General features: G+C 36.8%; 3 protein-coding genes and 2 long non-coding RNA genes across 10 annotated transcripts; 2 read left to right on the top strand and 3 right to left on the bottom strand.

The window, feature by feature from the left end:
• Window positions 1-61: 61 nt before the first annotated feature.
• Window positions 62-1,070, bottom strand: LOC148911069 (uncharacterized). Its single transcript, XR_016119881.1, has 3 exons — window positions 951-1,070; window positions 484-563; window positions 62-185 (listed from the first exon to the last, which is right to left on the bottom strand). It is a non-coding gene; the product is annotated as an uncharacterized LOC148911069 (long non-coding RNA).
• A 50-nt stretch (window positions 1,071-1,120) lies between these two features.
• Window positions 1,121-1,696, bottom strand: LOC148911068 (uncharacterized). Its single transcript, XR_016119882.1, has 2 exons — window positions 1,388-1,696; window positions 1,121-1,230 (listed from the first exon to the last, which is right to left on the bottom strand). It is a non-coding gene; the product is annotated as an uncharacterized LOC148911068 (long non-coding RNA).
• A 163-nt stretch (window positions 1,697-1,859) lies between these two features.
• Window positions 1,860-13,047, top strand: LOC116287955 (NT-3 growth factor receptor). 6 transcript variants are annotated; one of them, XM_089030770.1, is made up of 9 exons: window positions 1,860-1,991; window positions 6,153-6,506; window positions 6,895-7,416; window positions 8,377-8,536; window positions 8,989-9,155; window positions 9,594-9,714; window positions 10,033-10,199; window positions 10,677-10,967; window positions 11,335-13,047. In XM_089030770.1, the coding sequence occupies exons 1-9, from the start codon at window positions 1,895-1,897 to the stop codon at window positions 12,171-12,173; spliced, it is 2,718 nt and encodes a 905-aa protein (XP_088886896.1). In that variant the 5' UTR covers window positions 1,860-1,894; the 3' UTR covers window positions 12,174-13,047. The 6 variants fall into 6 exon arrangements, with proteins under 6 accessions (XP_088886896.1, XP_088886895.1, XP_088886898.1 ...); XM_089030769.1 differs by having other exon boundaries at window positions 8,374-8,536; XM_089030772.1 differs by lacking the exon at window positions 1,860-1,991 and adding an exon at window positions 4,971-5,224 and having other exon boundaries at window positions 8,374-8,536.
• Window positions 13,048-13,436: 389 nt separating this feature from the next.
• LOC116287958 (E3 ubiquitin-protein ligase RNF170) lies at window positions 13,437-16,049 on the bottom strand. Its single transcript, XM_031694668.2, has 4 exons — window positions 15,692-16,049; window positions 15,065-15,138; window positions 14,509-14,622; window positions 13,437-14,400 (listed from the first exon to the last, which is right to left on the bottom strand). The coding sequence occupies exons 1-4, from the start codon at window positions 16,038-16,040 to the stop codon at window positions 14,131-14,133; spliced, it is 807 nt and encodes a 268-aa protein (XP_031550528.2). The 5' UTR covers window positions 16,041-16,049; the 3' UTR covers window positions 13,437-14,130.
• Window positions 16,050-16,343: 294 nt separating this feature from the next.
• LOC116287962 (phenylalanine--tRNA ligase alpha subunit) lies at window positions 16,344-21,687 on the top strand. The gene is made up of 13 exons (XM_031694675.2): window positions 16,344-16,538; window positions 16,936-17,073; window positions 17,448-17,549; window positions 17,960-18,078; window positions 18,217-18,309; window positions 18,387-18,515; window positions 19,020-19,135; window positions 19,509-19,599; window positions 19,813-19,912; window positions 20,342-20,510; window positions 20,732-20,809; window positions 20,906-21,020; window positions 21,200-21,687. Exons 1-13 carry the CDS (start codon window positions 16,386-16,388, stop codon window positions 21,303-21,305), a joined length of 1,509 nt encoding a protein of 502 aa, XP_031550535.2. The 5' UTR covers window positions 16,344-16,385; the 3' UTR covers window positions 21,306-21,687.
• Window positions 21,688-21,754: the final 67 nt, after the last annotated feature.

Below are 21,754 nucleotides of genomic sequence, written 5' to 3'. Positions count from 1 at the left end.
TTATATTAATAAATAGTATTATAAATAAGAGATTATTGCAGGACTTGATTAGCTCCAGCTATGTTACCTGTGGCAGACGATGATCCATCACTCTGCAGTATCTTCTTTTTCTTTGATATCACTGCATTGGATGAACTTGTTTCCTTAAACCCACCAAAGGATGAGGATATCCAGCCTTTCTGATTCTAACAATTAAACAAAAAATCCTGCTGAAATCCAAGGCCTAATTATATTCTTTGATGGAGGTGTAGTTACAAATTATCTGATTCAGGTTCAGATACAGGATTTTTTTAGGAGAGGTACACCATTTATGGTCTGGACATTAACAAAGTCAAGCAGCAGTTTATCAGCTCATCTAAGGAGTGGGGGGTGAGGGGTGGGGGATGATGGTGTGCACAAGGCTACACCCCACTCTTAGATCGGCCCCTCTAAATTATTAGGAATATAAGGTGGCTAACATCTCTTAGTATTCTCTTTCAATACCTTTGATGAAGGAAATGATGAAGTAATAAGAGATTTATTGGTTTTTCCTTGTGAAGCCTTTGTTGGCTGTGAACATCTTCCTGTAAAGACAAGATTGAGCCATTGAGAAATTTGAGGTTTGCTATGATTTAACACTATATCAGGCTTAGTTTATTGTCTCCTTTAAGGATGAATCAAATTTGGGACAATTACAGGTCTAACTGTTTCTGAGATCTATAAAATGCATGGTACATGCATGGTAATATTGCATGCAAGTCACATGTTTACCCCAATATATCCCATGATGCATCACTGTATATCATACAGTGATAATAAAGCACATTAATATTTTATGTAACTTGTGCACTGTGTCCAACTTGTGGTTCAAAGGATGTCATCAATGACGTGCTGTACCTTGACCATTTGCATAGAATACCATTGCTGTAACTTTTTCAAGTCATATAAATATCTGGCACACAATCAAATACCTGTTTCAACTGATGTCTTTTTCCTTGTCAAACTGTGGAAATAGAAAAAGTGATAATAAAAGTATGACAGATACTTATTCTTTGAAGTGATATCACAACTGGTAAAATTTAACAACACAAAAAAATAATTTACAAGGAATTAGTAAAAGACAAATGCTGTCAAAATACTAAACCTGGCTATTTTCGAAGTTTGTGTAGTACTAATAGGAGATTCTATGATCCAGTTATCATCATCATCACTATCAATGACAAGAAATGATGGCTTCTGCAAAGGTTGACTCTGTAAATACAATATCACAGCAGATCTTTAAACAGATATTGAAAAGCCCTTGATTTTCGACCACAAAGCTACACAAACATCGCTTCAACTTCCAGGAAATCCAATGTTTCAACAAATATAAAAATGTTTTATAAATTGACAAAGCAAATCACAATACCATGGCAAGGTTGAGCTCATACTGCTTCAAATGCAGCTGTTATCTATTCAAGCTAGTCATTACGGCTATATAAACAATGGCTATTTTTCCTTAATATCATTTTTTCAAACTCAGCACACTTGCCGCCATTTTGAAAATTGGTTTTGCTTCAAATAAATAATCGAAATAACTCGATAACATCTCGTAAAGACTCGAGTATCTTCGACTGTCCCACGAATGTAAAACGGAGATAAGCCGAACGTGATATCTGAAGCGGAACAGAGCGGAAATAAAGTCGCGTGACGTATATCCGTTCATCTGAAGGGAGTCTTCTTTCTTTAGTGACGATATTTCCGATGACTTTGGGCAAATTTCTTCATTCTTAGTTTCGTATTTCGTGGAGAACCAACTCCTACAACATCTCACCCCAGAAGACGCGGAAAATTTCAAGGAAGAGAAGCTTTGAAGGCCGAGATTCTAGTTGAATCCGCTATATTCGCTTGGCGAACGGCTGTTCTCTTTATAAAGATGTGCAATAAGACATCACGAAGGTTTTTGACAGCTAGTTGTCCTCAAATATTTTTGGCTTTTCTGGCGTTCAGCCATTGCATGATTCATATCACTGGTTAGTATGGTAAATCTAACATAAACAAGGCTTTATTGTGTATTCAAAGCATGTTTAATTGCTATGTGATTGTGGAAGTATCTTCTTTTGTATCTTGCTTGTCTCCAGCGTGGTGATCATCCATCGTTCTTTTGTATTCTATAAAGCGTGTTATACCTATCCATTCCTCTTTAATCTCAGTATATAGCAACGCCAATACACCCTCTCACAGTTGGATACTATCCTATGAAAAGATTTTGAACAACTTTTGTTTCATAAAATTTCAAAACTTCGCAAAGATGTCAGTCATTCGGACTGTGAATGTTTTAAATCTGGAGATGTGAATTGATTGTTCTTTTTAGATTTCTTGCTATAAATACTTCAAGGTAAAAGTACTATTAATTGACAGTTTAAAGTGCATAAAGTATAATAAAATACTTGGGATATTAGCTCAATGAAAATCAGCCTGAGTAAGCTTTATATATGTGAATATCTTTGCGGTTGACAAACCTGATTTAACTTCAGCAAAACATAACTTATATCATTATTATATTAACTAGCCCTGTTATTATTAGTACTAGATAATTTTGCACTCAGCCATGTATTGTTTTTGGCCATTATTGTCAAGTATATAAGTCGTCTCTCTGACAGACAGATAATATACACTTGGATTCCCAAGCTACTGACTTACTCATCCGTTACTTGCTTCATACATTCACGAACGCGATCACTAATATATATATTGGGATTTCGCTCAACAGTCTCATTACTTTGTAATCATTCACGTCCTCTGATCTTATATTATGTCTTCTAAAATCTCGATTACATCACATTGTAGTATGCAACATGAATCTGATCAATGTGGTACATATCAATTATGGAATTTTCATTCGCCATTAAGGTATTTATAGTAAATACCTATACATAGATTAACAAAAGTGAAAACAAAATATTATGTCTTAGCTAAGCACTACAATGACTTATTGTGTTTTCAAAAATATCCGCAACATGATGAAACGTTGCTTCACATCTTTGGTTCAATTTAATTATGGATATCAATTTAAACACTAATGTAGATATATACATAAATAATATAGATCTTCTTCAGTGGTCAATATATCTAACTAAAAACCACTATAAAATATATACATTTTGCATCTTTGCATGTGGGCTGTGGGCTTTCATTTTCTTTTACACCACAATGTTTGAATTATTGCCACATTGGACTTTCACTTGTAGATGATAATCTTGTCTTATCTTTGCCAGATAACCTGTCTGCACAGGAAATCTCTCAAAAACATACAGATCAACAGGAAATAACACAATTTATCATTTGGGTTTTCTAAATTTGTATGGTCAAAACATATCATTCTTGCATCTGTTTTGATCATGATCAGATGGTAGAATTTGTATGGCCTAAACATATGATCCTTGCATATATATGTTTTGATCAGGATCAGATGGTAGAATTTGCAGTCATGCAATAAGTGTATTTGTTCAACCATGGCCAAAAACTACATGGACTAACCATGTATATCATATTAGTTAGTGCATTAATTTATAAACTGTGAATATATATCATGTATATCCACTCTTTAAATCTCATCTTTATGCTCTACACTTGAGTTTTTATCTATCTGGATATTTTGTAATGAACCCGTGATGGGTATATGACCATCAGGTTATTGCATGATTATGCTTAGCTTTATAGCGTGATACAATATGTGTACTAATTCAATTAGTACAAGTCATTAGATTTGCTAATGATTACAGTATTGATCTGCCCAACCTGATTGATACCTTTCTTTTCACAAAAGAAATATTTTAATGGAAGTTCAAAAGGTTACAGACCATGTTACTACTGATCCATCAAAGTAAAGATAATACCCTTACAGCTAAGTAGTTGGTAATGCCTCTAGCTATATCACTATTGACAGTCTGGAAAGGAATTCTCAATTAAATCTTTTTATTCTCTGAAATACTCATATTTGCAATTCTTTACAACCGTAAATGTATTAACATATGTAGAAGTGATATCTACAGTAGCACTAGCTTTATTGCTGAAAGAGCTGACTTTTTGGATATTCCTAGATGAATAGACCAGTTTCGAATTCCAAATTACCGCTGTGTTCCTTGATTACAGACTCATTTGCACGGGGTTAGCCTCGTATCAGTGTTTAAATATTCTCAAATACCAACGGTAAAGTAAAGAATGCACAACTTCAACAATACAAACACTTTGAAACTCGACGGACCTTGACTGGGACACGTACACATTCTGCACAAACTCGAGGCTAACCCTGTGCAAATGAGTCAGTAATCAAGAAACACAGCGGTATTTTGGAATTCGAAACAGGTCTATTATGCTTAAGCTAACCTATCTTAGTCAAGCATTGCCCACTATACATATATGCAATACATACAGTAAAACCAGTAGCTTTAATAATGATATAATGCTTGTAGATGCATGAGCTACTTTTTGGTAGTAAACATGAATCATAAGTTTTGATATTGATTAGCAGTTTTATCTCGATGGTAGCACTCATTTATATGATATGTAGGTGATAATTTCTTATTGCATTGTACAAAATAAAGAAAATGAAACTTATCTATAATTTATATAATTTGGAAGTATATCAGTTGCTAGAGGTTAAGTTAACAGTATAAATCTTATTTTGGTCCACAACTTTTTTGATCATTTGTTATGTTGTTCATGTGGGGATGGTTTGTTCCTGATTTCTAATCTGGAAGTAATAATTTCATGAGATGTGTTTCTAATCATAATGGAAGGAATGAAGCTGACCCTTTGAGATAACAAAACTAACTGAAAGCTGGCAAAGAGACAAGTTAATTAGCAATAATTAATACATAAACTGAAAGGGCTGATGCTAATGATCGTGATATATTGTCAAGTGAAACTATTAGTGTCAGCCCTTTATATTATGTATTAATAATTCATATGTACACGGCATGTAACAAATAGTAATACATGTATACTATATAAAAAACGGCCACCAAGTTGGCTCAGTTGGTTGAGCATCAGACTTTCATGCGGGAGGTTGTGGTTGGGTTTGGTGGTTGGAGTCTGGGCCAGACCAACACTCACACTCTTAAAATAACTGAGGAGAAAGTGTTGCCTAACAAATGGTTAGACTTTCAAGTTGCTCGGATGACCACTTTAAATGGCAGTCCCATTACTCCACACTTCATCATTCTAACCAATATTGGAGGGACGTAAAAGAACCACTGAGGATGTAAAGAAACCCTGGCAGTGACCACCCTCAGTGCCTACACCTCATACTAACCATTTCATGTTTAAAAATTGCATAAAAAGCAAACTTACATTCACACTCAATGTAAGGCGCCCTTGATTATATACATAGAAAGGGTACTATATAAATCATAAATCATTATCATTAACATTACATACTAGGGATTAGTTGATTTACGATTATTAATACGTAAATTTAGAAAAGGGTGATGCTAATGGTCGTGATATGTTGCCAAGTGAAACTAACGCACCACGCGTAGAGAACATAATATGTTCTATATATGTTATATAGGTACCCTCGAAGAAAAGAGTCTGATTCTCATGAATATAAAGTCATGACATATGTTGACACGTGAAACTTATGCACATGGCTTGAAAAGAAAGGATTAAAGGCATCAAAACCATGCTACAGTCTGAGCAAAATAGATCAGATAAAACTGTCAAAGTAATAGAGCATTTTCAAATACTGCTGTGTTCCTTGTTCACAGACTCATTTATACAGTAGTGTCAGTCTCATTTCAGTGTTTAAATATTCACAAATACCAATGGTAACTTAAAGAATGTACAACTTCAACAATACAAACACTTTGAAATGCCTCAAACCTCCACTGGAACGTGAATATTCTACACAAAATCAAGGCTAACCCTGAGCAACGGAGAACTCAAAACTGGAGTATTTTTTTCATTTATAGAGCTTAAGTGAGGTGACTAGCATTAGAATATTCGTCTTGAAAAACAAAATATGAAGAAAATTAGTTTAACTGTGAACAAGTGTGAAGCAATAGTGATTGAAACAGTATAGATGATTTAGTATTTTGACTTACAGTATTGTCAAAGACACTCCATACACGTTAAGCATGAGTACAGTAGCTATTGACTGTGTTTTAATTTCATTTCTTTTGGAATTACAGCTGCGTCATGTGGAGAGCATAAAAATGGAACAAGTGGCAAAATCAAAACTCCAAATTACCCTCAAAACTATCCCAGCAATGCAGACTGTTTATGGAGTATCTCAGTACCCAAAGGATACATCATTAAGCTGATGTTTAAACATTTCATAGTGGAAAGAAGCTTTGGTTGTACCAATGATAATGTAAGGATTTTTGATGGGAGAGACGAGAAAGCAAACCCACTTGGGAAGTACTGTGGAGGAATGCACCCATTTGATGTCCTTTCAACATCTAATCATTTGGCAATTACACTTATCTCTGATGATTCAGTATCATTCAGTGGATTCAGAGCTAAATATATTGCAGTCAAACCAGGTTGGTGCAAACATTATTACATAAAAATAATTTGATTTATTAGCTTGTTGATGCATGTCCTTAAGTTTGCTCAAAATTGTTTAGTGACCATTTCTTGACTGTTTGTTGTCCATTTATGGACAATTTGTCAACCTTTTGTTGACAGTTTTGGCAATTTGTAGTACCTTTTCTTAGTGGACAAAGAATGACCAGGTGATGGTGGATTGCTGATGGAGTAAGAGTTGGTTGTTGACTGACTACTGCCGACAGTCAGTCAACGTGACATCTGGGGAACTTATTGTCTTTGCATTTTCTCCAATCCTTAACATGCAAAATTCTAATTTGATTTGACTACACTTGTGATTGCCTATAATAATTGTTCACAAGTTTATTATTCATCTTTCTACAGTTACTACCCCCTCTATTGAATCAACTTTACCAATGACAACCAAGAAGCCTAAAACCTCTACAACTAAAGAAGCTACAACAACAGCTCTTCCAACTACAGCCTCAAAACCAACCACAGTTAAAACCACAGTTAAAACCACAGTTAAAACCACAGTTAAAACCACAGTTAAGACTGTTAAGATTACAAGTCCTCCTACAACACAGAAATTTATTTCAACTGAGCCACCAATAGCCATAAAATTTAGGAAGCCATTTCAAAACGCTACCATAATTATACCTGCTGGCAACAGCTATGACTTTGTATGCCAAGTCAGAAGAACAAAACAAAGAGTACGAATGTTTTGGACAAAAAATGATCTGAAACTAAAAGCTATCAAGGGACATATAAATATAAAAAAGCACAAGAGGAAGTCAATTCTTAATTTGATGAAGACAACAGAAATGGATAGTGGTGTGTATGGATGTCATGCTGTTGATTACCTTGGAAGGCATATCAGCATGTATGCAAGGCTCAATGTTGAAGGTAGGTGAAGTTGGGAATCATCACTGCAGGCAGCAGAACAAGATGAAAAGTGAGGGGGGCGGGGGGCTGAACGTAATGAAACAAGCAAAATGCAATTACCTTTAAAAGGGGATCTCAGCCCCCAAAAAACTCTCAAGTAAGGGAGCTCTAGCACCCCTCATCCCCCATCCTCTACTGCCTACCTCTTACAGTGTTACCTTTATTAAATGGACATCTACATGGGCCCCAAATTTTTCTTCCCATATATTACTGCTTTGGCAGGGGCGGCGGAAGCAGGGGGGGCCTGGGGGGCACTGGCCCCCCCACTAGATTTTTTGGGGGGCCTGGCCCCCCCAGAATATAATGCCTCACACACAAAAAAAAAAACGCATGAGATTTGGTTATGATTACCATTATTTATTATTTTGATATTACATAATTTTCTGTATCTAAAAAAGATACGATATATCTAGCGACGACTTGCATCATTTTTGTGTCTCTCAGCACAATTGCAAGTGGTTTAATGCGTGCAAAATGTTACTGATTGAAATATCACACATACACGTTTGTAATCAAGCTAAACAGGGAGGGGGGGTTATTTCAAGGTACCGTGAAATATTGGAGTGCCCCCCCAAAATTTTTCAGCTTCCGCCGCCCCTGTTTGGTTAAACTATGGTTCCAAAGGTGGTCGCTGGTTCGAGCCCTGCAAACACCATATGTGAATTAGGTTTGTTTGATGTGTTGTTTTCCTATGCTATGGGGTTTTCTCTGGGTTCTCAAGATTCCTCCTGCTGTAAAAATCAACATGTGAGTTGAGTGTTGTGTGCATAGATCATTGAATGAGGTGGTAGTGTGTGTGAGTGAAAAAGTGTCCCAATCAAGTGTGAAACCACTAAAATGACTAGACACTGAAATGAAATATTTCTTTTTGATTCTTATTATTATGAATTTAATTTTTTTTTTTTGACATTTGTCTAGCAGAGCCTGAGCAGGTAACGCCAACAGCTGCTATCAAGATGGTATTGACTCCAAAAATAACGAAGGCATTGATTACAAAATCAATGATAAATACCACAGCTGAGATGGGAGAAAATATAGTTGTATGGTGTGTCTATACTGGATCTCCACCAATCACTATGAGGTATTGTAGATAGTCATAGTTCCATCTGGTGTGGTAATACAGGAAACGAAATTGTGCAACCTGACGTGTACTGCAGAGCAAATGTGGCTAGTATTACCACTCCATGCGTAACAATTTTTTATTGTTGTGCAAAGTAGAAACTTTCTCTACTCTTCACAATGATGAAAATTTGTTGCATCATGTGGAGTCATAATTGAGCAACATTTTCTCTGCAATTTGCCATGCAATGCAATTCAGTGTTGGGTGACAAATTGTGCGATTTTGTTGCGCACATTACTGTACTGTAAATCCAACAAACATTTATTGACCTGGTCAAAAATACCCAGCAAATTTGAACTGACAAAAAAAAAGTAATATGTTGTTTTTTACAATACATGATGTATAGATAGCATGGTCCTCTATAGGTAAAGATTAGCATTATTGAACGAAGTGTATTTGATGTCTTTCTTTAGGTGGATGATAGATGGAAAATACCATAATGGAACACAAACCTACCACAAGGGATTATATTCATCTTCTTACAGGATTATGGTATCGAAGGAGAACACCAATGTCAAGTGTGAAGCAAGGAATCCATATGGGTCTAGTGTGGGTTCAGGCGTGGTTCGACTAAAAACAAGTGAGTTTTGATTTCAATGAGACTAGAATGCTTCTTGTATGAAGGGGAAACACACGGTACTGGCTTACAGCACGTACACGGTACCTTACACCACAGAACGGATTTCATTTTATTGGGGAAGGGATTCAACAAATATTTTTATCATACATTGTATTTAATATCTCACTTCTGATTGGCTGAGAGCCCTCGGCCAATCACTGGTACCATGTGAACTTGACATGATAAATGCAATATCTGCAGGTTTTCCTGCAGTAATTGTGTAGTACTGTAGTTATAATCACAGATTTTGTTGGGATTTTGTATTAGGAAAACCAAGTGCTAATGAAATTATAGTGAACTACGATATATTTTTTCAAATATCAATAACAATCAATGGGTATTAAAGTATGTCGTTAACTCGTTGGTTAGTCTCTCTTTTTTTCCACCTTCACTCTATAGAAAAACCAATGGGAATTCCAGCAGTCATCACCATGGCAACGCTGAATCTCACTGCAGAAGAGAAAGGACAGAAATTGATTCTACGGTGTTCTGCCATCGGGACCCCTCCCATGATTGTAAGGTAAGGTACAGGTCATGTCGGTGTATGTCACACATAACTTCTCATGGTTATAAGATAAGGTGTATATAAGGTCATGCACAGCACTATCAAGGTGGTCAGACACATTGGCAACAAAGTTGTGGAATTTATGGCGCGCCACATTGTTGCGTTACAAGTCATTAAGCCAATCTGATATCACCTCTCCACGCGCAATTTGTTTTTTCATCCGAGTTACCGCACCTTTACTTCCTGTCACATATGATCCATAGTCACGCAAGGCACTGTCACACGAACAACTGAGAAACATTAACTCACATTTCCTGGATTGTTATATTTTAGGTGGATAATTGACAAAAAGTATCATGAAACTTCTCCAATTAGCCGTGGAAATTTTCACACATCATCTTATGAGCTGACAATTGATAAAGACCATACCATGATCAAGTGTCAAGCACAGAACGGGTTCGGCATTGATACCAAGACTGGACTCATTACAATAAGCCCAAGTGAGTTTGATTGATGTGTACAGTAGATTTAGTAGATTTAGATAGCTGTAGTAGATTTTATATGACTGGGGAAGCTGAGCCTAGCACGTGATTTAGCATGCAAATGGTTTTTGCTCTGAACCAATCAGGAATCACCAGAACACACGCAATCCAAATACACACACAGTGGTTGTCGTACAAAACTACGTGTAAGTATGGTAGTTATGGCCGAGGCATGGGACGTTAATAAGATATCTTAGTTAATCCCCATCCTTCCTTAAATACCATTATCAAACCTCATCACGGCTCATCATCACCTCTCGCTATCTGGAAGCATCTGGAATACATTTTTCTTAAATTGATGGGCTTCAAGCATTCCCAATAGAGTCTAATAACAAAGATATGGCGGCCATTTTGGCGGTATTAACAATGGATGCTAAGTACCACCAAAATGGCCACAATGACGTAATGTGCAATTTTGTTCCGTTTAATGCGCAGGTGTTGGAGCACGGCAAGCCAGTCCATGGGACTCGTTCAAACCAGGACAAAACATGTTTTATATAGTCCTAGTATGTGGAGCAGTAGTTCTTGTATTGGTTCTTCTTGGTGTCCTTTGTTTCCGTAAGAATTACGCTAACAACAAATACAGGGTCCCAACACCTGTCAGCCTGGAGCAGCTCACAAAGAACCCCATATTTGAAAAGGAGAGTAATGTGTATGTGAACCCAAGGCTGGAGAAATGGGACGTGCATAGAAATAACATTGAATTTATTAAAGACATTGAAGATGGTGAGTTGACAACAAAATCAATCGCTCTTTTTATTCTTATGTTTCCTCTGTCCTTCTCAGTATACCTCAAAGTTTTATTAACTCTTTTACGATTGTTTCCATTTTTCTCTTTCTCCCCCCCCCCCCCCCCCAAATCCTTTTCTCATTCTATTTCCAATTGGGCACCAATTGAGCACCATTTCCAATTGGATTTAGAACATTTGCCAGTAAAACAAGGTAGTGGCTTGGGTTATTTAGAAAATAAGAAACCAAAGAAAACTAAATGTTTTATACCAAAATAAAACTTATATGCTGAGTTTAAGTATAGAATGCACTGCATGGTGGGCATCAGCTTGGTTACCATAGTAGCATCATTTTTCATTCATAGGTTCCTTTAGTAGAATTTTTCTTGGTCGAATGACGCATGCGTCACGTGGCGAACAGGATACTCTTGTCCACGTTAAAGTGTTAAAAGAGTCGCCGCAATCTGATGCTAACAAGGAAGATTTTGAAGAAGAAGCTCTTGAACTAACCACTTACAACCATCCAAACGTGCAAAGCCTTGTGGGTGTTTGTGTTATGGGTAGACCGCTGTGTCTTGTGTTTGAGTGCTCAGATCGTGGTGACTTGAACCAGTTCCTGCGCGACTCTGGATGCAGCCACTATATTATCCGGGAAAGACCCAACTCTTCCATGGACCCTGACACCAAACTATCCAAACTCGACCAACTTGGTATTGCTAAACAAATAGCTTCAGGTATGCAATACCTTAATTACAGAGGATATCAACACCGACAGCTTTGTACTAAAAACTGTATGATCAGCAAATCTATGGTGGTTAAGATAGGAAATATTGGCATCCATGACTCCAGACCACACACGGCGTATAGTTCCCTCAGTGCAATAGAAAAGGCTAAGTATCCTGTGCGCTGGCTTCCTCTTGAGAGTGTGACATCAGGGAAGTTTTCTGACAACACAGATATATGGTCGTTTGGTATCTTGTTATGGGAAATCTATTCATACGGAATGACACCTTATTATGGGATGAACAATGATGAAGTTATCTCATTGGTTCGTGAAGGGGACATTCTGCCGCGTCCAAAGGAATGTCCCAAGGAGTTGTATGACCTTATGCAAGACTGCTGGAATCTTGTCCCTCATGAAAGACCAAGTTTTCGGTTTCTTTACGAGAAAATTTCAGCGCTTCTCACTGGCGTTGCAGTTTGAAGCATCAGTCACGTGATAAATCACGTGATAAATAAGTCACTTCTAAAATTCATTCAAATATTGACGTTACGGTTTTGTAAATGTGAATTATTTTTGAAATGAAAGCATTATTGATGGTTCAAAATTCAAAAAGTAAAGTATTTTAAATTATAAAATAGATACAGTAGTCTTACATTTAACTAGTAAAGATGTTGTGACTTAATTAAGGATCATGTAGACTTGTAACGTTGCGGGACTGAAGTGAGTACGTCCCTCACCAGTAACGGAGATTTTATTCCAACAAGTAAAAATAGTTTTTATACAAAGAATTCCTAAACACTGCTATCATAGAAACGTACATAAACTTTTTGAAGGAAAAACTGCTAGATACAAGTTCGCTAAATGAATGAATAAAGGATTCTCATTAATTCTCACAGGAGAATCTCTTTACACAAAGAAAAAATATCGCTGTATATAGTGCTAGAGTGCAGTCACTAAAACCGTGAACATTAAATAGTACTAATTAGTACTATTTCATACAGAGTCCTTTGTTTTCTGTTGTTTAATTATCACTATTTAGTGCTAAAAATTAGTATTTGTTTCACGGATTTAGTGTGAGCACTCTAAATGAATCTATGTGTTTTATAGATGGTGAAAAAATATGAATAGAAATATATCCCAATTGTAAATAGATTTAAAGGGTTAGGATTATCAGAATGAAGTTATGCAAATATGGACTGCGCAACATATTTTTGAAATATACCACTCTATGTCATGTACGGTCAATCGGATAGAGGATAGTTCCTCCCTATTTTTAAAGAAAAGTTTTACAGTGAATTAAAGATAAAGCATAGTATTTAGAAGAATTCAAATAAAATTGGAGAAAGAATGTTAAGTGTATTTGAGGTTATATTTTAAAAGAGAAATGTATATTTAAAGCGAAAACATTATTAATCGTTAAAATAAACATAACATCTTTGTCGTATTAATGCTTGTTTATTCAATCTTTCGGCGAGGATACTGTTTGGAGAATTAATTTCATATAAAATGGCAGGGCAATGTTATTGACAACATAGCTAATAACTGACAACGTCCTTTAAACCAATTACGGCGCATGAGATTATTACTGCTCATCCAATGAAAATACTTGAACATCACAGTTGTGGTATGGCATGTCGGTTTCAAAAGTTTTACATGGCACTGGCAGAAGTGCACACCGATATGACACTGTCACCACACACCATTCCCATGGCAACCACGTTCCACAGTTTACAAGACAGTACATGATAAAACCAGACACCTTTATTTCTCATCTAACTCTCCAACACTAGTGATGGTGATACATGTTAGGAACTAAACACTACCAGCTGAGCAGTGAACACAGTGCACAAAGCATGAGTGAACAAAATTTCTGTGTATCTATTTGCCTTCTTAAGTTGACACTACATTGATCTGCCCTATTTATTGACATCACAAAATATCTATATCCCTTCCTTGAGAGGCAGATTGGAGGTTCAACCTCAGGAACCAATTTCATTCCTGGAAATGTAATTTTCTTTATTTTAGAACCTGTGCAGGAATGGGGCTAACAGGCACCCAGTAAAACTCCTTGATCTGCATCTGTACCTCATTGGTGTTCTTGTGGTTTTGGGGAACTTTGGAAATTTGGAACCACTGAGAACTGAAACTGAGCAAAAAAAGAAGTGAAGGATGAGAGGGCAGGAAGGGAAAGAAGGGAACCTTCCCTACTTTCCCCACCCCCCACGTTTCCCTTTTTTTGCTAGGTCTCATTTTTCTAGCGGACACATAGCTGAAGCAGGAACCTCAAAAACCCCTGATTTGTTCCAAAACCGACAAGAAGGCTGTGCAGGCTACTTTATTATTGATAGCTTTTTAAGGCAGTCGGTTTACTGTGTACTACTTCATATATATATCTTTTGTTAATGATATGCTGTTCTATTAACAACATGTATTATCATTACATTGCTGTTCTATTGGCAACATACTGTCTATAGGCTTCAGTGACGTAAACCAGTAACAACAAAATTATAAGAACATCATCTAAAAGACCCAGAAATCCAAACACGGATTCTGGGATAATGTCTAAAGGAGAAATGAAGTAAAGAGCTGCAGCGAGAAAACACAAAATGATGCGCATCCTCAGCACCCAAGCAAGTCCTCCGACTGAAAATAACTCATTAAACAACTGTCTTAAAAGAGTCGGGAAATCACGGATATGGTCCATCAACTGAAAAATAAAACAAAAGAGGGATGAGCAACTGAGAAATCAGCTGTGTTGAGTTTTATAGTTTTGATCCCTGATTTACAATACTGAACAAAAACAAACTGAACTTACAGATCTGGGTAGTCCTGAGAATCGCCTATTATATTCATAAATTTCTCTTTTCCACCCTGCCGATTCTTGGGATGCATTCTCTTCAGGAGAAAAGTTCTTGAAAAGAATTGTCACCTAAATCAAGAATAAAATGAGATATGATTGCATTTACCAGAATAATTTAGCATGGAGTGACTAATCATGAATAATAATGAGTATAGAAAGGTGTGAAAACGAAGAACTATGTAATTTAAATATTGTACAATAAAATGGCGAACAAAGAAAAAAATTTTTAAATTAATTGATAAGTTAAACATGGGGTGCATGAAAACAAATTGGGCATACCTTCCTCCAATAATTGATAACTGGTCCCTGTGCATCATGCAATACTTCATGTTAAGTGTTTCAATCTTAGTACTTTGTAACTTTAATTTTTGTATTTTGTACTATATTTTCTGTCTGTAAGTTTAATTTAAACAGAGCCCCATTCAATCCAGCTTTGCTGAACTGGACACCTCTGTATAAATATTGTTGATAAATAAATGAAATTAATTAATTAATACAGACATTTATTTACCTGTTGTCTACAAACAGGACACTGAACTGCACCAAGCCAACTTCCATAACGCCAATAGGTTATGATACAAGGAGCTGGAAAAACACAAACACAACTAGCTTGTATTTCTTCATTGCCTTCTATTATCCTGATTTATAACCATATAGTAAAATCGTTTCAATGACATTATCTTATTGTGAGCAGTAGTTTCTGTACAATCATCAAAAACGCTGTTTTGAATATTGCAGAAATCCTGAAGGATTTGCCACAGTTTTCCTTCATTCCCAACACTCTGTAACTAGGTATTTTTATACTAAAAATATTAGACTTTTCGTCCAAGGAGCTACAGCTGTAGGCCTAGGAGTCAAATGGACAAAGAACTCATTCGATTCAACCTATTCAGTATTGTTTTCATTTGTTTTTGTTTTTCACTATTATACGTTGACGATTAGATTTTGATTCAAGAGTTAATTGAAATCACTGTAATACACAAACTATAAATCCAGGAATACGTATAAATAAACCACTTGATTTTAATGAATAAATATTACATGTAAAGATAAGAATCATTATGCTGACATCATGATTATTGATGTGAAACACACGCAATAAGTAATCATACTATTATTGATTGTCTACAGCTCTTACCACAAAATTCATGCCCACAGTTAGTCATAGTTAGATACCTAGCATCTGTTAGACACACAGGACATTGCCTGTCAGTAGAGAAAGGCCTTGGAGGTTGAGAAAAATGTTCTGAGGTCGTGTCTTCATGATCTTCACGTCCTAAACCTAATCTATCTCTTGTTAGTTGCACTTGTTCTTCTTGTAAAGGATGAATATTTCGCGTCCTGACATGATTTCTGTATACAATACTAACTATAGCAATTAATAATAAAGATGATACGAGTCCCAGAAGGACTTCATCGCCAACTCCTTCAACGATACTTCCTCTAGAATGATGAAGGGTGAATATACTACGAATACTGTCTGCCATTTTATGTTTACGATCAACTATCGATTTGTTCATAACCTAATTTTCTTTCCGTCTCATTTCCGACTTTATCCGAGACATTAACGAACATATACCGACTTTTAAATTAAAACACTCTAATTTCTAAAGCCTTAAAAATATTGAATAGATCTTTATCTTATCCTAAAAAAATCCTAAAGGTTGTTATATTTTTATTCTTTGAAAATGTTCCATATATAAAATGAAAAAGTTATAAATCCGAACATTTGTCGAGAATTGATTTTTCCGTCTGGTCAGCGGCTGTGTTCATCGTACCGGAGTATTTTGTCTGATGAAATCGAAGGAAGGAAGATTAGAACCAAGAATAACATGGTTTCACACTTAACACAAGACTTTGAGAAGCTTATTCTTGAAGAAATTGAGAATACTGGTAAACTAAATACTTATGAATTCGCTAAAGATCTGCAGAGAGACCATCAGCTGATTGTAGGAGCGGTAAAAAGCATCCAATCTGTAGGAGAAGTGAGTACAGTTAAAATCATTTATATTCACGTGCTGTTTTTTATCGAAATCCACTTATATTTTTCCTTATGATCATTTATTGACATTTGTTGTTGCTGTCAATAAGTGGACAATGTTAGTAAAAAATGCATTACCTTTGATCAAACTTGATTACAAGCTCAGATTTTATTACTTTTGTACCAAATGTTTTCTTAAAAAATATGTTGTAATAATAGATATAAGGGATTTCAATATTCATATCATTTGGGTGTGAGTGTGTGTGGCAGGGGGAGGGAGAGGGGAGGGAGGGAGAGGGGGAGTGGGGTGGGGGACACATGTGAAAGAGGGACATGGATGGGTCATCTGAGACAGATCAGCCTCTTGTTGCAAAAGCCTTAATAGGTTTTGTTATTTTCAGGTAATCAGTACAGAACAACGGCAAGATGATAGACTTGTCCTGACTGATGAAGGAATTCAAGTAGTAGATAATGGAAGCCATGAAGCTGTTCTTTTCAATTCTATCCCTGCAGAGGGCTTGCCACAAGCTGACATCAAGGTAAAATAAAAGTAGAATACCAATGATTCCATGATAAAGCAATAGCCACCTCAATTTTTTGACCAATCAAGGTAGTGGTAGTGGACCTCTAGTGTCTAAGGTTTGATTCTCAGACTCAGAATCACATGATCATTAGAGAGGTGTCTTCTTAATTTGAGGGGTTTTCTCCAGGATATCCAGTATTTTCTCCCTTTATGAAACTTAACAAGAAAAATTCTTTCAATTCAATCTGTAAGTTAGCCATGCCCGGACTTATACATATATTGTAAATATATAAATATATAATGACTTTAATAAATTAGTAATTTTCATATCCCTTTTACTTGTACCACTAGATAGTCACTTTTTAGCCTGCCTGTTATTTGTCGTCATAGAAACTTGGTCCTAATGCATCCATTGGATTCAGTAAGGCTATGTCTTCAGGATGGTTGAAAATTGACAAAAATGCCGAAGGAGGACCAAGAGTATATAGAAAGGTATTAAACTAATTAGAGTCCACTTACGATGGTATATATGTAGTCCCATAGACAATGGAATGGTTGCAGAAGATAACCAAACTCAGTTGAAACCACATGTACAGTTGTACATGTATGTGTAAAATGACTGTTTTTGAATTAGTCAAATACCACTGTGTTCCTTGTATTACAGACTCTTTTTCAAATTGTCAAAACATTCAGCAATATTCACCAATGGAAAAGTAAATAATGCACAACTTCAACTATACAAACACTTTGAAATTCAACGGACCTTCACTGGAATGGATGAATACTGAAAATAATTCCAAACCAAATCAAGGCCAACCCTGTGTGACTGAGAAATTTGAAACTGGGATATTGTAGATGTAATATCCTGGCTAAAAGATTTTATTTACTGTATTACTTAATAGGTGGAAACCATTGAAGACAATGTACAGAATTCCTTGGTAGAAATCCTTAACCATGACTACAAAAACATTTCTGATGCAAAGATCAAAGAACTGAAAAAGAGAAAGTTAGTTACAACACAGTAAGTATATGTACACTATTGGTTAGATGGTAATCGTAATTAAATGGGGCCACAAAATCAGTGTTATTAATAAGGTGTCAGGGGATTATTTAAAAGACCTTATAACAATATGACTACTAACTCGTGCTCTTCTACTAGGGTTATAAAGAGTTTTGATGTTACAAAAGGAAGTAATTTCAGTTTATCTGTTCACCGACTTGAAGCAGATTTGACAGCAGATTTATTAACGAGGTAACTAGACACTACTTTCCTGCAGTTTTAAACCCTTTTAAAGAAATCTGTTGAATCTGTTACTTTCCTTCTTGAAGTGGATTATGGAAAACTCTAAGTTTCAAGCCTTACAACTTTGATGCTCTGGGTGCAACTCTTCCATCTGGCCATCTTCACCCCTTAATGAAGGTCAGATCACAGTTCAGGCAAATATTTTTGGAGATGGGGTGAGTATTCACAATATGTCCATCGTAATGAAGAAAATTCTCTACATTTGCCAGGAAAACAAGTTTTCTGTTTGGTAAAAGTGGAAAACACCCACATTTAGCTTGTAACTATTTGTCATGGAACAGTTAATTAGTTTACATCACAATGATGCATGGAATGGTTTTGTCCCATCAATTCAATGGCATAGTCATGCATAATATATCAAGCAGTTGTAAAACTTGTGATTTATGGTCACAGGGGCAGATCCAGGGGAGGGGTGCAGGGGGTGTGCACCCCTCCATTGTTCCACTTTGTGCCCCTACTTCGAAGATATCCAATACTATTTTTTCCCTTTGATTCTAAGGGGTGTGCCCCTCCCTGGGTTAACTTTGTGTGCAGCACCCCTCCCTTAACAAAATCCTGGATCCGCCCCTGGGTCAGTATAGGGTAGTCAGTTTGTTCCCTGTTGGATGACATGTGGTTTGGGGTTGCCATAATTCACCATCATTCTAAATTTTTCCAAGGTTCACAGAGATGCCAACCAATAACTTTGTTGAGAGTTCCTTCTGGAATTTTGACACATTGTTTCAACCGCAACAGCATCCTGCGAGAGACCAACATGACACCTTCTTCCTTTCAGGTATATTTTCTCCTCATCTGATTTACTCATTCAGGGACATTGCTTCATCAGTTATGAGTGGAAGGGAGAAACATGGGCGGATCCAGGGATCTAGGAAGGGGGAGATTCAGCTCTACCTCTGACCGTACAAAATGAAACCAGTGGAGATGTGGGGGCAATCTACCAAGGAAAATTTGAATAAATATTTGTTTTCAAAATGCTTTTTTTTGTTGTCATTCTGGGGATATTTTGGACAAGAAAAGAAAACTAACAAAATTAATGTCAAACTAAAAGTGGGGGTGTGGGCGAGTCCCCACTAAATCTATCCAAAGGAAAGAATAAGATAGCTAAATTTTCACTTTTGATGTAAAAATTTTATGTTGTTGTTTCTCAGATCCTGAATTTGCAAAACTGGAAGAGATTCCTGCATCGTACATTGAGGGAGTTAAAGACATTCACGAACATGGTGGTTTTGGATCACAAGGGTAAATTATCATTTCTTACAAAATAATAAAATTGGTTTTGAATTAAGATTGCAGGCTTCCAGAAAACATTCCTTATATCCCCCATGGAGGCACCCTACCTCTGGTGGCACCCTACCTCTGGGGAGTAAGGGTGGAGGAAGTAGTAACGTAGATACATTTTTTTAAAGGGAGAGGCATGATTGTTTTCTGAAACTACAGTCTTTATCTTTCCAGATATCAATATGATTGGAAAATTATCGAAGCCAAAAAGAACTTATTACGAACTCATACAACCGCTGTGAGCTCCCGAATGCTGTACAAACTAGCACAACAGGTACGTGGTAGAAGTACACTTAAATACAACCATCAACACCCGTAAGGGGCTCTTCCGTTAGGCTCGCTCCGCGCGCACACACACACGCAGTACCACTAAAACTACGTTTTTCTGTACAACACTCAACTCACATGTTGATTTTCAAGAAGGAAAGAAAATCGGAGAAACACTTTCATGGCAAAGGAGAGAAAAACACACCAAACAAATTCAACTCAAACATGCGTTTCTTTCGAGAATCCAACCCACTAACCCAGACATGAAGTACTGACACTGTGGTAAAAGACAGCGCTGTAGCAGCGCATGCAACACTAATGAAGTACAACTAGTTGAAGTACAAAAAAATTAAACACCGATTTGGAGCAGGTAACCGAGGAATAGGAAAAAGTCTCGCGTATTTCAATTATAGCCATTAATTTCTCTCATTTTCAGGAAACGTTCACTCCTGCAAAGTTCTTCTCCATTGACCGCGTGTTTCGTAACGAGACTCTAGATGCTACTCATCTTGCTGAGTTCCATCAGATCGAGGGTTTGGTGGCAGATCGCAATATCACTCTCGGTGATCTGATTGGAACATTGTATGAGTTCTTTAAGAAACTAGGTAAGCTCCTATTGGCCTGGTACAACTGGATTAGTGACTAGATTAACTGCTTGCTATGGAACCAGATGACACTGATCGGGGGGGGGGGGGGGGGGTGTGGAGGTAAACTAGCGTGCGCCCTTAGTCCTACTAAATCGTAACGAAACACCGACGTTCAATATAGTAACTCTTCAACTACTTTTAGAATGTTAGTTCATCCAGAGAATAATGTATTTTTGCAGGTATCAAGAAGCTGCGCTTCAAGCCTGCTTTCAACCCCTACACTGAACCAAGTATGGAGGTATTCAGCTATCATGAAGGTACGCACAAAGACCATTGCCAAGTAGGGTTTCCTTTTAAAGACATTTAGTACTGCTTGTCTTGGCCTCACGACTCATGGAATTTTATGTTTCTAGGTCTAAAGAAGTGGGTTGAAGTAGGTAATTCGGGTGTTTTCAGACCAGAAATGTTGCGGCCAATGGGACTGCCCGAAGATGTATCTGTCATTGCGTGGGGACTGTCGCTAGAGAGGTTAGTACACCCTCTAATATCCCATGCGGCCATTGGGGAAGTAATATTACTATCGCTGGAAGGAAATGTTTTACTCTCATGAGGGAAGGGGAAGGGATTGGGTGAACGTGTTATCACGAGGGGAGGTATAATACTGTAGAGGGGATATCATTTAATTGTATCATGTCTTTTTCCTTCAGACCCACCATGATTAAGTACGGTATTTCCAACATCAGGGACCTTATCGGTCACAAAGTGGATCTGAACATGGTCTACAACAATCCTATATGTGTACTGGAAGCTTAGGAATCGCAGACGGACTGCAAAACTGTAGAATCGATCGATGATTATCCTTAGTCCATGCTAATACTTCTATAGCACACCGATCAATCCTATATGTATTCTGGAAACTTAGAAATGGAAGCCCTTGTCCATGGTTATACTACCATAGTACACCGATCAATCTTATTTGTATACTGGAAGCTTAGAAATGGAAGCCCTAGTCCATGGTTATACTACTATAGTGCACCGATCAATCCTATATGTATACTGGAAGCTAAGAAATGGAAATCGGACTTCAGTACTGTAGAATTGATCGATGATTATCCCTAGTCCATGGTCATAGTCTACACCGTTAATTGATATTATAAGGATGTATGATGTTAACAATAAACTATTTTAAATGCTAGTTGTCTTTTGAAACTGATACTGTGTGCATATGCATCTTACATCAAATTATCGCTAGTTTTACGTCT

Source organism: Actinia tenebrosa, unplaced genomic scaffold, assembly GCF_029948245.1.
Source record: "Actinia tenebrosa isolate PJP-AT-01 unplaced genomic scaffold, QUT_ActTen_1.0 PGA_scaffold15__27_contigs__length_11533743, whole genome shotgun sequence".
Classification (NCBI taxonomy): domain Eukaryota; kingdom Metazoa; phylum Cnidaria; class Anthozoa; order Actiniaria; family Actiniidae; genus Actinia; species Actinia tenebrosa.
This window is presented reverse-complemented; position numbering and strand designations above follow the sequence as displayed.

Coding starts and splice junctions, on each gene's coding strand:
- LOC116287955 (XM_089030769.1), top strand. CDS start 1,895: ATGTGCAATAAGACATCACGAAGGTTTTTGACAGCTAGTTGTCCTCAA. Junction 8,537..8,988: donor TCTCCACCAATCACTATGAG/GTATTGTAGATA, acceptor GTCTTTCTTTAG/GTGGATGATAGATGGAAAAT. Junction 9,715..10,032: donor ACCCCTCCCATGATTGTAAG/GTAAGGTACAGG, acceptor GTTATATTTTAG/GTGGATAATTGACAAAAAGT.
- LOC116287958 (XM_031694668.2), bottom strand. CDS start 16,040: ATGGCAGACAGTATTCGTAGTATATTCACCCTTCATCATTCTAGAGGA. Junction 14,623..15,064: donor GTCCTGTTTGTAGACAACAG/GTAAATAAATGT, acceptor TTCTTGATTTAG/GTGACAATTCTTTTCAAGAA. Junction 14,401..14,508: donor TCTCAGGACTACCCAGATCT/GTAAGTTCAGTT, acceptor TTTATTTTTCAG/TTGATGGACCATATCCGTGA.
- LOC116287962 (XM_031694675.2), top strand. CDS start 16,386: ATGGTTTCACACTTAACACAAGACTTTGAGAAGCTTATTCTTGAAGAA. Junction 17,074..17,447: donor TGCCACAAGCTGACATCAAG/GTAAAATAAAAG, acceptor TTGTCGTCATAG/AAACTTGGTCCTAATGCATC. Junction 17,550..17,959: donor GACCAAGAGTATATAGAAAG/GTATTAAACTAA, acceptor ATTACTTAATAG/GTGGAAACCATTGAAGACAA.